We start from the raw sequence: 13,577 nt of genomic DNA, 5'->3' as shown, positions 1-13,577 counted from the left end.
CATAAATAGTTACCAAAGAGCAAAATGAAGTCCAACTTGCATAAATTGTCAACCCATGACTAAAAGATTCAAAATCATTGGATTGAAAGCCATAAAAACAGTGTAAGTCTGTCTGTATATATTGCAAGATCAAATAGCAATGGCATGCATCTCTCACAACCTTAAATCGTTCATATCTTTCAGAACCTAAATAACAACTTTATCCATCCATCCAATTCCAATCTGTCTTTCTTCATTTCCATTCTTTTCTCAACTTCCTTCAACCATCATGCATCATTGTTGCAAGCTGATCAACACACAGTAAATTAGTGTCTGTTTTTCACACTCTCTAAACCAAATTGTGTATAAACAACTACATTCATTCATGCATATATTTAACGCGTATAATGGTATACTTGAATTTGAAAACTACAATATCAATGTGAGCCATGTCATAAAATTCAACACAATATCAAACTAGTAAACTCATTTCAAAAGTTTATATTTCATTATTGGTTCAAGAAATATAACTCTAATGGACCTAAATGTTCCCTACTCAAAAAAAAAAAAAAAAAAAAGACAAGTCCAACTCATTCCATCTTTGCTTCTCTCCATCTTCATCTCGTCTTGTCAACGCCTACAAATGAAGCATGTACACCACTTTATTAAGGAAAATGAACTTGTATTTATCAAGACACAGAGATTTTGTGATGGGTGTAAAAATAGGGTATGGAAAAGGTATTGGGAAGTTTTGGTAAGAAAAATGAATATAAGAATGTTGCTTCTAGGGTTCAATAAGGTCTATCCATTTCCATAAACTTACCTAAAACTCATGAGGTAAGAGGTAACAACATTGAGGGACCTATGAAGCTTCGTTAGATACCTAATCAATAAGAAAAAAAAAAATATATCCAAATGATTAGGAGAAGACTTTAGAGGAGGAGCTTTTGGATCGATGAACCCTAAAACTACCCATCCAATCTTGGAAAAGGAAGTCGAAAATAGCATGAAATTTGCAAAACCCACAACAACATATCCCATCACTCAGCACCTCATACAGAAACACATACTAACAACAATCTGACTTTAACAGGATATGAATGAATTTGTAGGCTAAACAATGTAAATAAGCACATAAATAGGAACTGAATTATCACCTTCGGGGAGCCAACCATAGCCGTTTTGAGAAAGGGTAAGCATGGATGTCATCAAGGCCGAAGCAGTAGCAGTGTGGAAAGGTTGCATTGACTCCAAACAAGCACTCATTTCTACTGGACAACTGCAATACATCGCCAATAACAGTTCCAATCATTACATACATGAACGGATGAAGTAATTATGTATGTATGCACAAAGTTTTTTCCATTCCGGATACACTTGGATCTAGTACTTTGTATACACAAAGTGAATATCGATTTAACTGAAAAGCGAACAGAAATTCAATTCATTTGGCAAGTTTGTTTTTACCAAAAGTTTCAAAACTCAAATCAATTTGGACTTGAAAAGTAGCATATCCATGGGAGCGGAGGAGCGTATATGAGAGGGAATGCGTATAACAAATTACCGGAAAATGCGTTGAGATAGAGAATTCCGACTAGGGATGCGAAACGCAGAGGGCGCAGCTTTGGGCTGGGATGCTGCCCTCGCCGCCACGTTACGGAGAGAAGTTGATCGGAAAGCAGATCGAGCTGCGGCCGCTGCAGTCGCCATTTCTGTGCGTATGTGAGGGTTTTACGGTTTTTGCCTAATTTATGTGCCTTCCAACTTCCAAGGGTTTAAAACCAAAATATGTATTCAACAAATAGCAATGTACTTATTTTTTTTATTATAACATTATCCTTTTATTTTATATGAATACAACATTATATTTTTAAATTATTCCTTGTTTAAGACATTCTATATGTATTAGTTGTACAAATGAAGTATTTTGGGATTATATTATGTGTCGAGAATTTGTGTATACCAGAAGAGACAAGCAAATCTGGAGTTCAACAATCGTCTGAACTTGATAAAAATTGTATTTCTTCATGTTAATCAGATATATACTAGTGAAAACATCCAAAACGGAAAAGTATCATGATGTTAATTTAGAACCATTATAAGATGGTTTTAAACAGTTCACAACAAATATCATCATCACTCGATGATGCTTGATCACTAACAACAATTTTTCATTCCTGACACATTTTGTCTTAAATCATCTTTAATGTGAGTTTTTTTTAGCTTATTATTATTTACTTTTTTTAATTAAGTGGTCGATATCATTGGATAACATAGCTTATTTGGTTTTTTTATTGACTGTTCTATATATATTGAATGATCAATATATTTTTCCACTTCCTACATCTAAGTCGTTATCCGTTAGTAGTATTTCATTTTATCCCTTAAATATATTTTAGTTTTAAATATTTGTTATTTGTTTACTAAATAATTCATTATATTATTTATAATATAAATTTATTTACAAAATATAAAATTTATATCTATAATGTTTTTAAAGCATTTTTTATTTTTTATAACTATAACATAATATTTTTTTTCATATTTTATGTATATAAAATAAACACCCGACATAATTGTATTTATATGTTTTTATGTTTGTGACATTTTGGATATAATGCGTGTTTAAAAAACGTCTATTTAATTGAGGGTGGTTATAGAATATTTTAGATAGATAAGGATATATTAGTTCATTTAAGAAAAAAAAATTATTAAAAGGGGTCGACCATTGGAAATGTTATTTTATTATAGCTTAAAAATTATAGGAATGATGAGTTAGCAATTTTTTTGAGTCTTAGCATGAGTTAACCATTAAAGATGCTCTTAGATCAAACTAGCCTTATACAAATGTATATTCTCTTAGGCCAACCGGTGTGGGTATCACGGATACGTCCGTGGTCTAGTTGGCCACGAACCACGGACGTGCACACCGTCCCGGTGGTTCGTGGTCGACCGTGGTCGTTGCAAAATGTGCTCGGGACAACGAAATGAAACGAGGATTGCTATTGGTCGAATATTTTGAGCCGTTGAACGGCTATTTTGTGGCCGTTCCTTTTTTTTTTTTTTTCAAACTCAATTATAAAAACTCAATTACAAAACTCAATACCAAAACACATACACATACATATACATTCTACACTCAATTACACCTATGGATCCCTCGATAAATATGGAATTTTTAAAAAGTTTTGACTCGGATGACGACGTAGAATTTGTCGAGACATTCTTCAATGTTGTGCAACACGTTCACGCCGAAGAAAGTTCGAATGCAGCGCGTACAAGGACGGTCGTCAATCGTGATCGCCAAGCCGCACACGACTTATTGGTACGTGATTATTTTGCCGATAATTGTCTTTATAATGACGACTCGTTCGAACGTCGTTTTCGTCTGAATAAGGCTATATTTTTACGTATTAGTAATGCTTTAGAATCTCGTTATGATTTTTTCAAACAAAAACCCGACGCTAGAGGAAGAATGGGTTTTAGTAGTATACAAAAATGTGCGGCTGCTCTTAGGTATTTGGGATACGGTATAGCATTTGATGCATCTGACGAATACTTGAAAATATCTGAGAGGACCGCGGTTGAATGTGTAGATTGGTTTTCTGCATGTGTTTATGAGGTTTTTCACTAAGAATATTTGCGTAAACCTACTCAACGTGATATTGAGAGATTATATTCGGCTCATGAAGAGAGGCATGTATTTCCCGGTATGCTTGGCAGTCTAGATTGTACGCATGTGGCTTGGGAAAAATGTCCAACTGCATGGCGTGGTCAGTTCACTCGAGGAGATATAGGTGAACCAACTATCATCCTAGAAGCTGTTGCATCTCAAGATTTGTGGATATGGCATGCCTTTTTTGGAGTAGCGGGGTCCAACAGCGACCTTAATGTTCTTGGTCAGTCTCCACTTTTCAACGATATTTGGACCGGCAAAGCACCTTATATGACGTTCACGGTAAACGGGCACGCGTACAAATATGGTTACTACCTTAGTGATGGGATATACCCGGATTATTCTACATTGATGAAGGCATACTCAGTTCCTCGAAGTGAAAAAGCAAAATTGTTTACAAAAAAACAGGAATCAGCGAGAAAGGATATCGAGAGGGCATTTGGAGTCCTTAAGCAAACATGGCATGTAGTGAAATATGCTACACGACTTTGGGATAAAGAAAGAATTAAGCGAATGGTCCTAGCATGTATTATAATGCATAATATGATTATTGAAAATGAAGGTCGAGCGATTTGCACGTATGATCCGAACGACGTTGTCGTTCCAATTGAGGAGTTCGTACCCGGAACGAATGCTTTTTTGGAGCGAGTTGTCGAAATCCATAACAATGAAACGTGTTTCAATCTTCGAGAAGATGTCGCGGAACATTTGTACCAACATAGCATGAACGACGATTAGGATTTTTATATGTATGTTTGTTCGTTTTCTTATTAATGTAATGTTTGTTTTCTAGATTAACTAAGTAATGTAGTTTAAAATTGTTATTTTATTTTTATAATTAATGAAAAAATAGTTTTAAAAAAATAAATGCTTTTTACTTTTAAAAATTGTAATTTTATTTTAATTTTTGGATTAAAAAAAAGTAATGTTATTGTATTTTTGAATTAAAAAAAAAAAAGTTATTTTATTGTATTTTTGAATTAAAATAAAAATAAAAATAATGATGTGGAGTGGTGTGTTAGTGGTAAGTATCCCATGTTAGTGGTAATGGAATGTGGTGCTGATGTGGCACCCACCACATATGTGGTATGTGGTGGGTATAACGGATGGTCTTATATTGTTATTTTTTCCGTTTAGCCTTATATTCTTTTAGCCATAAGACTACTTTGTAATTATCCACAAACGTGGGTGTAAAGACATACTTAGGTTGCTATTATGAGTAAAAGATTAATGTACATTGGGCATATGAGTAGTGAGAGAAGTATATTATTAGTTCTCAACCAACTTAAAACCCTAATCCATTTTTTTTGGTTATTTGTGTATTTAATGATTAAGTTTGAGATTCAAGTACGCAAACAAAATTTCTTTTTCTTTTTAAATTTGAACCTTTATAGGTAACTACTTGAACAATATATATAAATATAACATTCAATCTAAGACCTACAAAACCATTTTTGAGACGATATCAATCACTTGGTGATTTTTTTCACCATGCTAGATCAACAAATACTGATGTTCACATGATATGTTTCTATCCTAAATTTCTTTACACATACTACGTGTCTATACGCTTCCAACTACTTCATATGAACACAAACCTTACCTCCAAAAATGTCACCATGAACCCCTTTTAAACTAGAACTTCAACACTTACAAGATCAAGATCTCCCCTAATTTGAATCCAAAAATGGCAAACTTGGAAAACCCATATCATAAAAAGTGTCAAATTCCACAAGCAACTCAGGCCATAAGTTTGAAGATTGAAACACAGGAAGCTTTTCAGTGTTTACTTGATAATCCACATTGTTCAATTCTGTTTGTGTTTGGGGAGTTGACAAAGTGGGCAATGATGGAAACAATGAAGAACTTGACCTTAAATGAGGGGCTGGAGCACGTAAAGTTGGAATGCTGGTTGTACTTGTACATCGGTTCACTGATTGTATAAGAGTTGATGCAGGGATTTCAAGAACTCTCATCACACCAATTTCTGCAATAAAAAAAAGAAAGACCTTGAAAGATGAGATGAATAAAAATGGCAGAAAGATTTCAACTTGCATACCTTTATCACAGTTCTCTTCATCAAAAGTATCATCACATGTACGTGTCAAAGTGTCAGCCAATACTTTATTCGCATACACAAGATCATAATATTGTTCAAGAACATTCATCTTCTTCGTTAAACACATCTCAGATTCATCAATTAATCCATCGTACTTCTTCCGTACCTCTAAAATCTCCTTTTCACATTCAGAAATTAGCATCGATTTCTACAAAATCAACAAGATAATCGTTATCATTAAATAATGCAGAAAGCAATATATAATATATAATCATATATTACCTTTTCTTCATGTAATTTCTTGATTTTTTCTCGCTCTTTCTTGATGTTTTCTAATTCCGTTTCTAAAGGGGCATCGTTACAAGATTGATCGGAAACCGATGGTACTACAGGCGGATTTTGTGGTTGTTGAGGTTGAGGTTGATTGTTTGTACATTCTGCAGCAGAACTTGTACTTTGCTCGACTTGAGTACACACTCTTCTTTTACTTCTCACCCTTGTTCTCACAGAAGGAGGAGTAATTGTTGTATTGATCTGAAAATTTTCCAAATCACTTTCGTTTTCAGGTTCATGTCGAAATGACTTTTGTACCCTTCGAGATAACCTGCTACATGAATTCTCCCATGGAGTTTCTTTTAACAAATTCGTCCAAAACAAAAGTGCTCCATTTTCAATCAAGTATGAACAACTTTCCTTCATGTGTGCTTCACTTTCACCCAACAACAACATATTTTTAGAATAAACTCCTTTGTGAATCTGTGCTTTTGATATCATCGAGCCTTTTAAACATTCAGTATCCCCATTCTTGTTCAATAGAGATGACAACTCATCAACCAAATCATCCATGAAACAAGTGTTTTCTGATTTTGACTTTGACTTTGGATCTTCAGAGAGCTTTTTTAACAAATAAGCTGCACCCCATGCTAACAACCGGTGGCAATTATTGTAATTAATACCAGCCGAATTGTGGTCATAAATCGAACCTTTCTTAGAAAGAATCAGCGCTTTTTCTTCAATGGTGAATGACGAATATAACCTCAAAACTCGTAACCGGTTTGAATCGAGGGTGAGCTTTCGAAGGGCTTTTATGTCATTTGACGGGTTCCAATCACTGTTGAAAAGTATCACCACATCTATAGATGAAAGCCTAATGGTGGAATGACACGTGCGATAATCTAGTAAGCAAACAAATTTTCCATTTTCTAAAGGGATATATACAGTAAAGTCCTAATATTTTCATCGATTTGACAAGAAAGTCCTAAACTTTATTTTTTTGACAGTAAAGTCCAAATTACCGGCAGTTTTTGACACTTTTACCCTTTTTCCCCGGTTAGCCGGTAATTAGGACTTTTTTGTCAACCAAATAAAGTTTAGGACTTTCTTGTCAAATCGTCAATTAGGACTTTACTGTCAAAAAAAATAAACTTTAGGACTTTTTTGTCAAATCGTTCAAAATATTGGGACTTTAGTGAATATATAATTTTTTTTGTTAGAAATTTAATGGTATGATACTCTTTAAGCATAAGAGTTATTGAAACATTCTCTAATCAGCTAGATCCTATTGAAATCCTTTACGTTTGCTTCTTGTTAAATCGTTTTTTTAATCTCAACAAACCGACATTGAAAAAAATTGAGATAATCAAGAAAGAAAGAAAGAATCAGGGTTGTGTTGGCTTTTTGCAGTCTCAAAAATGGAGAAATAAGAAACCGAAAAAACGAAATTGCCCTTCTTTCCCTTCTCCACATTCACACCCTTTTGACTAGGCATGTGTTGTTTGTGTTTGTATAAAGCTAGGGTAATTTCGTTTTTTTAGGTTTCTAATTTCTCCATTTTTGAGACTACAAAAAGCCAACACAACCCTGGTTCTTTCTTTCTTTCTTGATTATCTCAATTTTTTTCAATGTCGGTTTGTTGAGATTAAAAAAACGATTTAACAAGAAGCAAACGTAAAGGATTTCAATAGGATCTAGCTGATTAGAGAATGTTTCAATAACTCTTATGCTTAAAGAGTATCATACCATTAAATTTCTAACAAAAAAAATTATATATTCACTAAAGTCCCAATATTTTGAACGATTTGACAAAAAAGTCCTAAAGTTTATTTTTTTTTGACAGTAAAGTCCTAATTGACGATTTGACAAGAAAGTCCTAAACTTTATTTGGTTGACAAAAAAGTCCTAATTACCGGCTAACCGGGGAAAAAGGGTAAAAGTGTCAAAAACTGCCGGTAATTTGGACTTTACTGTCAAAAAAATAAAGTTTAGGACTTTCTTGTCAAATCGATGAAAATATTGGGACTTTACTGTATATATCCCTTTTCTAAATTGTTGAACAATTTCAAATCTTGTTTTCTCTTTTCACGTTCGTGGTTGTAAAGAATCTTTCCATGGATACGTATGTAAGAATCTTGACCAAATCTTTTATCAACAAGATCATCCAAAATGTCTCCAATCGATATAGTTTTAGAACTAACCACTGACTGTAATATGTTACCAAAAAAAGTGTTATTTACTTATTTTTAACATTATAATCCTTATTTAAAGTTTTAAGTATACAAAAATTACAAAGTTAGGCTACCTGAAATAGAACAATTACTCTCAAACCACATTCTTTAATCTTTAACAAAAGCTTGTCAAGAAGCTGTAGTTTCCCGCTCACACTGATTTCAGCATCCAATTGGTCAACGAGAAGATTTTTTTTCAACGATTCACGTAAAGTGGGGTCCACAAGATACGGGTGATCACAGCACTGCAACAAAAATAAAAAATTAAAATAAAATAAAAAATTAAATTAAAATCATTTTTACCAAATAACACAATAGAAATTCAAACCTTTTGGGTTTGTGTGAGAATGCCATTGAGCGAAGAATTGTCCCTTAAAGATGATGAAAGTGACTCAAAGTTGGAATTTAACAAGGAACAATATTGTTCCATTTGCGTATGAGAAAGATGAACTGGGACCCAATATTCTTCGATTTCAGATGAATTAAACTTGCGCTCATTTGAAGCATCAGATGCAGATGCAGCAACATGATTATGATCACCTACTTGAGATACCTTCTTCGTCTTCTTCACTTTCCGCCTGCTATTTTGGAGCTTTTTTTTTAATGTGCTTGAGTTTGATTTCGTCATTTTAGTACCTCCATTGATGGGTTTCTTGCTATTTGTCTTTTCCCCCTTTTCAAGCATGTAAGGCATCTCAAGCTTTTTCCTCTTTGAATTTTTCCTCGTATCCACCATCGCCATAAGCCTCTTTCTTTTCTCTGACATTGAAAGATTCGAAAAAGATTTGTCTTCGTTCATTTGAGTAATTTTCCAGGGAACCCTCTTCGATTTGCTCTGTTGGGTCTTCTTCAACCTACAAAACTATAGATGAAGATACATACATATATACAACTCATATATATATAACAAGATACATGAATGTGAAAACATGCATAATAGTTTCCACAAAAAGGGGTAAACCAAGAAACATCAAAAACCCTAAACACATATGAAATAAAGTGTTAAAATTAGGGTTTTTGGTGTATACATAGAGAAGATATGTACACAGGTATGTGTACATAATCCTTAAATTAACACATACGTGCAAAAAATACACACGTATGTGTAAAGTTACAGTGATTAAGAAAAGTATATGCTCCTTTTAAGCCCTAATATGCAAAATGACAGGGTGATCAAAAAACACAAAACTCTTGAAAACAGAGCATATGCAAAATGAAAAATGAAAAAAGATCAGAGAAGACGAAATGCATGTATCAGTGTGTTATTTGCTTTCTTGCTAAAAAGATGAAGCATTAAGTTCAGATTAGTTCCCATTTTCAAGTCCATTTTAAAGGCAGCTTCCTTACTCACCTGAAAAATCGAAATGCTGGAGGTGTTTTTAGGATTTTTTTTTTACCTTTTAGAACAAACTATTTCATTGATTCATTTGATTAAGGAGATGAAAGGGTCATTTTCAGCTTTACGGACAATGGAGAGAGCCTGTCACTGTCGAAGAAATTCGTTGTGGCCTCGAGGGTTCTCCATTTTCACGTACATTTGCCAGTCTTTGTCGTTGTCAGGTGTAAAGTTTTTATTTTTGGGTTGCAACAACATTTTGTTTTTTTTTTTTCAAGAATGCAAATATGAAATATGCAATATTATGTCTAGGATGAGCATTGAAATCCGCTTTTGGAATCGGAACCGTCTCGGAATTGCTGGTTTTGGAACTGGAACTGTCTTAAGCGGTTCCGGTTTTCATTTTTTCGGAACAGCTATCCGCTGAGTACCTGACAAAATTGGTGTGTGTGTGTGTGTATATATATATACACACACACACATTAGTATTTCATATAAATATGTTTGTGTTACTTAGACTGATTTAAAATATATTGGTCCGATTTTGTCCCTCTTTGGTCCGAATTTATTCGATTTGGATCGAACGAAGTTGTGGTTTTATCGACAAAAGTTAACAAATTTAATGTACCTGGGTTACCCGCTCCTGGAACTGAAACCGCCGGTTCCAGGACTGGTTACACAAATTTAAGAACTGCCTAGAGCGATTCCGGTTCCGGTTTTAACTTTCTAAGAACCGCCGGTTCCGGTTTCGGTTCTCGCCAAATGAGGCGGGTACCCGCCTATGCTCATCCCTAATTATGTCCTTCAACTTTTAAAAGGAACAATGATCCTTAAGACTAGGGGTGAGCAAACCTAAACAAACAAACCGAGAAATCGACTAAAACGGACGAAACCAAAACCGAAAAAACCAAAACCGAAGCAAAACCTAAGGTTAGGGTTTGAATTTTTTTTAAACCTAAGGTTAGGGTTTGAATTTTTTAAAACCGAAAAATCGGGTTTGGTTTCGGTTTTTACCCAGAAACCGACTCATCCAACCCGAGGAACCGACTCATACTTAAAACTGACAAACTACCCCAAGAAACAGACCCATCCAACCCGGGGAACCGACTCATACTTAAAACTAACAAACTACCCCAAGAAACAAACTCATCTAACCCGAGAAACCGACTCATACTTGATTGTGTTTTGGTTATAATAGACTATTTCATGCTTTGGTTGCTACTTGTAATAGACTATTTGGTTGTAAGACTCATGTTTTTTGAAGTATTTAACTTCAATTTGGTGTTTTTTGAAGTATTTAACTTCTTGCTTCATTTCTGGAAAATTGGTTAAAACCTAAAATCCATGGGTTTAAACCCAAAACCCGTGAGTGTATGGGTTGAACCCAAGAAACCAATAAACCGTCTAAACTGACCTCAGAACCCGAGAAACCAAACCGACGAGAAATCGATCCTATTGGGTTCTGAAAACCAGAAACTGACCATTTATGGGTTGGGTTGGGTTTGGGTCCCAAACCGACCCATACACAGCCTTACTTAACAAATCAAAGCTAAACACCCCCCCCCCCCCATGATAGGTAAACACTATTTTTTCCACTTCCCATGGTCACTAACCACCCACTCCCCCATCTCCTATGATGGATAACTACCATTTTCTCAACCTCCCATGATCAGTAACCGCCATTCCCCCCATTTTCAGTGATCGATAACCATCATCTCCTCTCACCTCTTACCTTCGATATTTATGGTTATTGTAACTTCCCTTTTTGGTTGTAACTTCCACTATACCATTATCAGACTTATGTTCTTCGTCTTCCCTCAATCCCACGATAGATAACCATCCCTTTCTCACCTCCAACGATTGGTAACTACACCTCCCCCGTCACTCACTTTTGGTAAACTCTCCCTCCCTCACATCCCACGATTGGTAACCACTTTCTATGCCATTTCCTACTTTCGCTAACCACTAAACCATAAACCATATATAGCATTGTAATTGTATGGTGTACATGGGTGTTTAGGGTTGGGGCTGTCATTATTTCTTAGTGTTTGTAAGACTTTTAAAGGCCTAAATTCAACAACATTACCTTATTCTTCATCTTCGTCTTCTCTTATTCTCTTTTTTTTACATTAAACCATATCATAAGTTTCCTTCATCCTCATATCATTTTGAAACGTTCTTTATTTCCTTGATCCTCGTAGCACTTCCGTTTTACATTCAAGTTTATTGCATTGAGAGCTCAAGTAGGTTTTTTTTCATCCTCATAGAAGTTTTTGAAATTTTCTTTATTTTCATGATCCTCATAGCTTTTCCAGTTTTTTTTAAGAAGCAAACATGTAACCCCTTTTTATATTTTCATCTCCGTCCCACCATCTACCCAGGGGAGTTTCCACTTTGTTTTTGAAAACAAACAAATAACTCATCTTCCTTTGTTTATTTCCCCCTATTAATTATTTATTGGTTTTTTCAATTAGTTCTGCAAAATTGAACCCAAATTATTCTAATTATTATTTGTAATAAATTTAACAAATTCATAATTATATAACATAAGATGTAACATCCTCACTAAGGGGTTAGAGTTTTTTCTCTTTATAGTGAAAATATATTTTTTTAAATAAAGTAAAATAACTAATAAAATAATAAACTTGAAATAAATGATAAGTAAATGAATTAATAAAAGGTTTATATCAAATATTTAAAGAAAGTGGTCAATTTGGATTTAAAAATCGAAAATAAATAAGGATAGACTAGATTTGACAAGTTGGTCAAACTTGAGGACTAAAATTAAAAATGTTTTGGACTTGTTGGCTATAAAGTTAATACTTTTGGAAAATTGTGTGAAAATGATAAGTTCTAAAAAACCAGACCCGATAAGAAACTCGCAACTCGACCTAATTTGACTAGAGAATTCTCAAGTTGACCAGGGATGGGGATGAGGATCGAGATCGGGAATCCCCAAATAAAAAAGTTGGGATGGGGATACATCTAGTCTCCGATCCTGTATTTGTCTCCATTAGATGTTAATATATAAAATAATAGAAAACATATAATTATAATAAAATTTACAATGCCTAAAATATGATCCAAGTATTCCTACTTATTAGTAATTACTTGGTTGAAATTATACTTTTCCTTCTTCGTTTATCTAATTTAACCTCCTATAAAAAATCTATCCTTGAGTAATCTATTTTACCTCAAATATCACTATGATATTCTATCTAGTGTTCATTCTTTATTACTTTTCCTATTTATTTTGTTAATGTCAAAAGTTCGGTTCCTACTAATTTAACCAAGTTTGTGCTCTCAAAAAAGGAATATCAAATACTTAACCTCACATCAGTCATATGTTTATGTTGTAGCATATATAATAAAAAAAAATCATTTTACATGTGTTGAAAATTCTCATTTAATAATATGTTCATGTTATAATATATTCAATGATATTAAACAACTTGTTATATCTAAAGTAACTTGATTTTCTATGTATGTATTTAAATTTGGATAGAAAAACAGTTTATAGTTTTTATGTAATCTATGAATATTTTATGTTTTTAAAAATATTTAAATTTATGTTGGTAAAACTAAAATTTAGAGTTTTTATTTACATTCAAGTTTTTATATTAAAATAAAAAATAAATACTCGATTCCCCGTTGCGGTCCTCAGTCTTCGTTAGGGGTGGGGATGAAGATTCATTTATATTACGTGTTAAGGGTGTGGATGGGGATTGGGGTTCCCAATACTCCCCGACCCTATTTCCATCTCTAAAAGAGACTAGTCAGATGGTGTCAACTTATAGCATTAGAAGACATAAGGGATCATGTTTGCCAGATGATGAAAGTTTGTGAGTAAGTAATTAGTGTTCTCTCCATTTGGAGAGAAACAAAAACGTGGTTGAAAGGAAGGAAAACTCTCAAATGGCGATTTGGGGATTTTGAAAAATATATAGAGTTAAAAATTAAAGGTAAAGTGAAGATTTAAAGCTCGATTATTGAAGCTTTGAAGGTGAAATCTCTTTAGTTGCA

The 13,577-nt window shown here is 33.8% G+C and overlaps 5 protein-coding genes across 7 annotated transcripts; 2 read left to right on the top strand and 3 right to left on the bottom strand.

The window, feature by feature from the left end:
* Nucleotides 1-56: 56 nt before the first annotated feature.
* Nucleotides 57-1,738, bottom strand: LOC111915214 (protein NUCLEAR FUSION DEFECTIVE 6, mitochondrial). Of its 3 annotated transcripts, XR_002858104.3 has the most exons (4): nt 1,544-1,738; nt 1,137-1,258; nt 803-862; nt 393-616 (listed from the first exon to the last, which is right to left on the bottom strand). XR_002858104.3 is itself a non-coding variant. In XM_023910888.3 (3 exons), the coding sequence occupies exons 1-3, from the start codon at nt 1,687-1,689 to the stop codon at nt 267-269; spliced, it is 288 nt and encodes a 95-aa protein (XP_023766656.1). In that variant the 5' UTR covers nt 1,690-1,738; the 3' UTR covers nt 57-266. The 3 variants fall into 3 exon arrangements, 2 of the variants coding, with proteins under 2 accessions (XP_023766656.1, XP_023766657.1); XM_023910888.3 differs by lacking the exons at nt 393-616; nt 803-862 and adding an exon at nt 57-286; XM_023910889.3 differs by lacking the exon at nt 803-862.
* Nucleotides 1,739-3,148: 1,410 nt separating this feature from the next.
* LOC128127444 (uncharacterized) lies at nt 3,149-3,613 on the top strand. Its single transcript, XM_052765916.1, has one exon. The coding sequence runs from the start codon at nt 3,149-3,151 to the stop codon at nt 3,611-3,613; it is 465 nt and encodes a 154-aa protein (XP_052621876.1).
* Nucleotides 3,614-3,691: 78 nt separating this feature from the next.
* On the top strand, nt 3,692-4,393 carry LOC128127443 (uncharacterized). The gene has a single exon (XM_052765914.1). The coding sequence runs from the start codon at nt 3,692-3,694 to the stop codon at nt 4,391-4,393; it is 702 nt and encodes a 233-aa protein (XP_052621874.1).
* Nucleotides 4,394-5,106: 713 nt separating this feature from the next.
* LOC111915235 (uncharacterized) lies at nt 5,107-6,613 on the bottom strand. The gene is made up of 3 exons (XM_042896681.2): nt 5,997-6,613; nt 5,715-5,922; nt 5,107-5,642 (listed from the first exon to the last, which is right to left on the bottom strand). The coding sequence occupies exons 1-3, from the start codon at nt 6,558-6,560 to the stop codon at nt 5,326-5,328; spliced, it is 1,089 nt and encodes a 362-aa protein (XP_042752615.2). The 5' UTR covers nt 6,561-6,613; the 3' UTR covers nt 5,107-5,325.
* Nucleotides 6,614-7,907: 1,294 nt separating this feature from the next.
* LOC122195975 (helicase protein MOM1-like) lies at nt 7,908-9,160 on the bottom strand. Its single transcript, XM_042898266.2, has 2 exons — nt 8,547-9,160; nt 7,908-8,463 (listed from the first exon to the last, which is right to left on the bottom strand). The coding sequence occupies exons 1-2, from the start codon at nt 9,015-9,017 to the stop codon at nt 8,284-8,286; spliced, it is 651 nt and encodes a 216-aa protein (XP_042754200.1). The 5' UTR covers nt 9,018-9,160; the 3' UTR covers nt 7,908-8,283.
* Nucleotides 9,161-13,577: the final 4,417 nt, after the last annotated feature.

Source organism: Lactuca sativa, chromosome 1 (assembly GCF_002870075.4).
Source record: "Lactuca sativa cultivar Salinas chromosome 1, Lsat_Salinas_v11, whole genome shotgun sequence".
Taxonomy (NCBI): domain Eukaryota; kingdom Viridiplantae; phylum Streptophyta; class Magnoliopsida; order Asterales; family Asteraceae; genus Lactuca; species Lactuca sativa.
This window is presented reverse-complemented; position numbering and strand designations above follow the sequence as displayed.

Excerpts from the sequence above, each read along its gene's own strand:
- LOC111915214 (XM_023910888.3), bottom strand. The coding sequence starts at position 1,689 with ATGGCGACTGCAGCGGCCGCAGCTCGATCTGCTTTCCGATCAACTTCT. Across the intron at positions 1,259-1,543 it reads CTATCTCAACGCATTTTCCG|TTGTCCAGTAGAAATGAGTG; the intron begins GTAATTTGTTAT and ends GATGTATTGCAG. Across the intron at positions 287-1,136 it reads CTATGGTTGGCTCCCCGAAG|CTTGCAACAATGATGCATGA; the intron begins GTGATAATTCAG and ends TGTGTTGATCAG.
- LOC128127444 (XM_052765916.1), top strand. The coding sequence starts at position 3,149 with ATGGAATTTTTAAAAAGTTTTGACTCGGATGACGACGTAGAATTTGTC.
- LOC128127443 (XM_052765914.1), top strand. The coding sequence starts at position 3,692 with ATGCTTGGCAGTCTAGATTGTACGCATGTGGCTTGGGAAAAATGTCCA.
- LOC111915235 (XM_042896681.2), bottom strand. The coding sequence starts at position 6,560 with ATGGATGATTTGGTTGATGAGTTGTCATCTCTATTGAACAAGAATGGG. Across the intron at positions 5,923-5,996 it reads AGAAATTACATGAAGAAAAG|AAATCGATGCTAATTTCTGA; the intron begins GTAATATATGAT and ends TTGATTTTGTAG. Across the intron at positions 5,643-5,714 it reads TGAAGAGAACTGTGATAAAG|AAATTGGTGTGATGAGAGTT; the intron begins GTATGCAAGTTG and ends TTTTTATTGCAG.
- LOC122195975 (XM_042898266.2), bottom strand. The coding sequence starts at position 9,017 with ATGAACGAAGACAAATCTTTTTCGAATCTTTCAATGTCAGAGAAAAGA. Across the intron at positions 8,464-8,546 it reads TTCTCACACAAACCCAAAAG|TGCTGTGATCACCCGTATCT; the intron begins GTTTGAATTTCT and ends TTTTTGTTGCAG.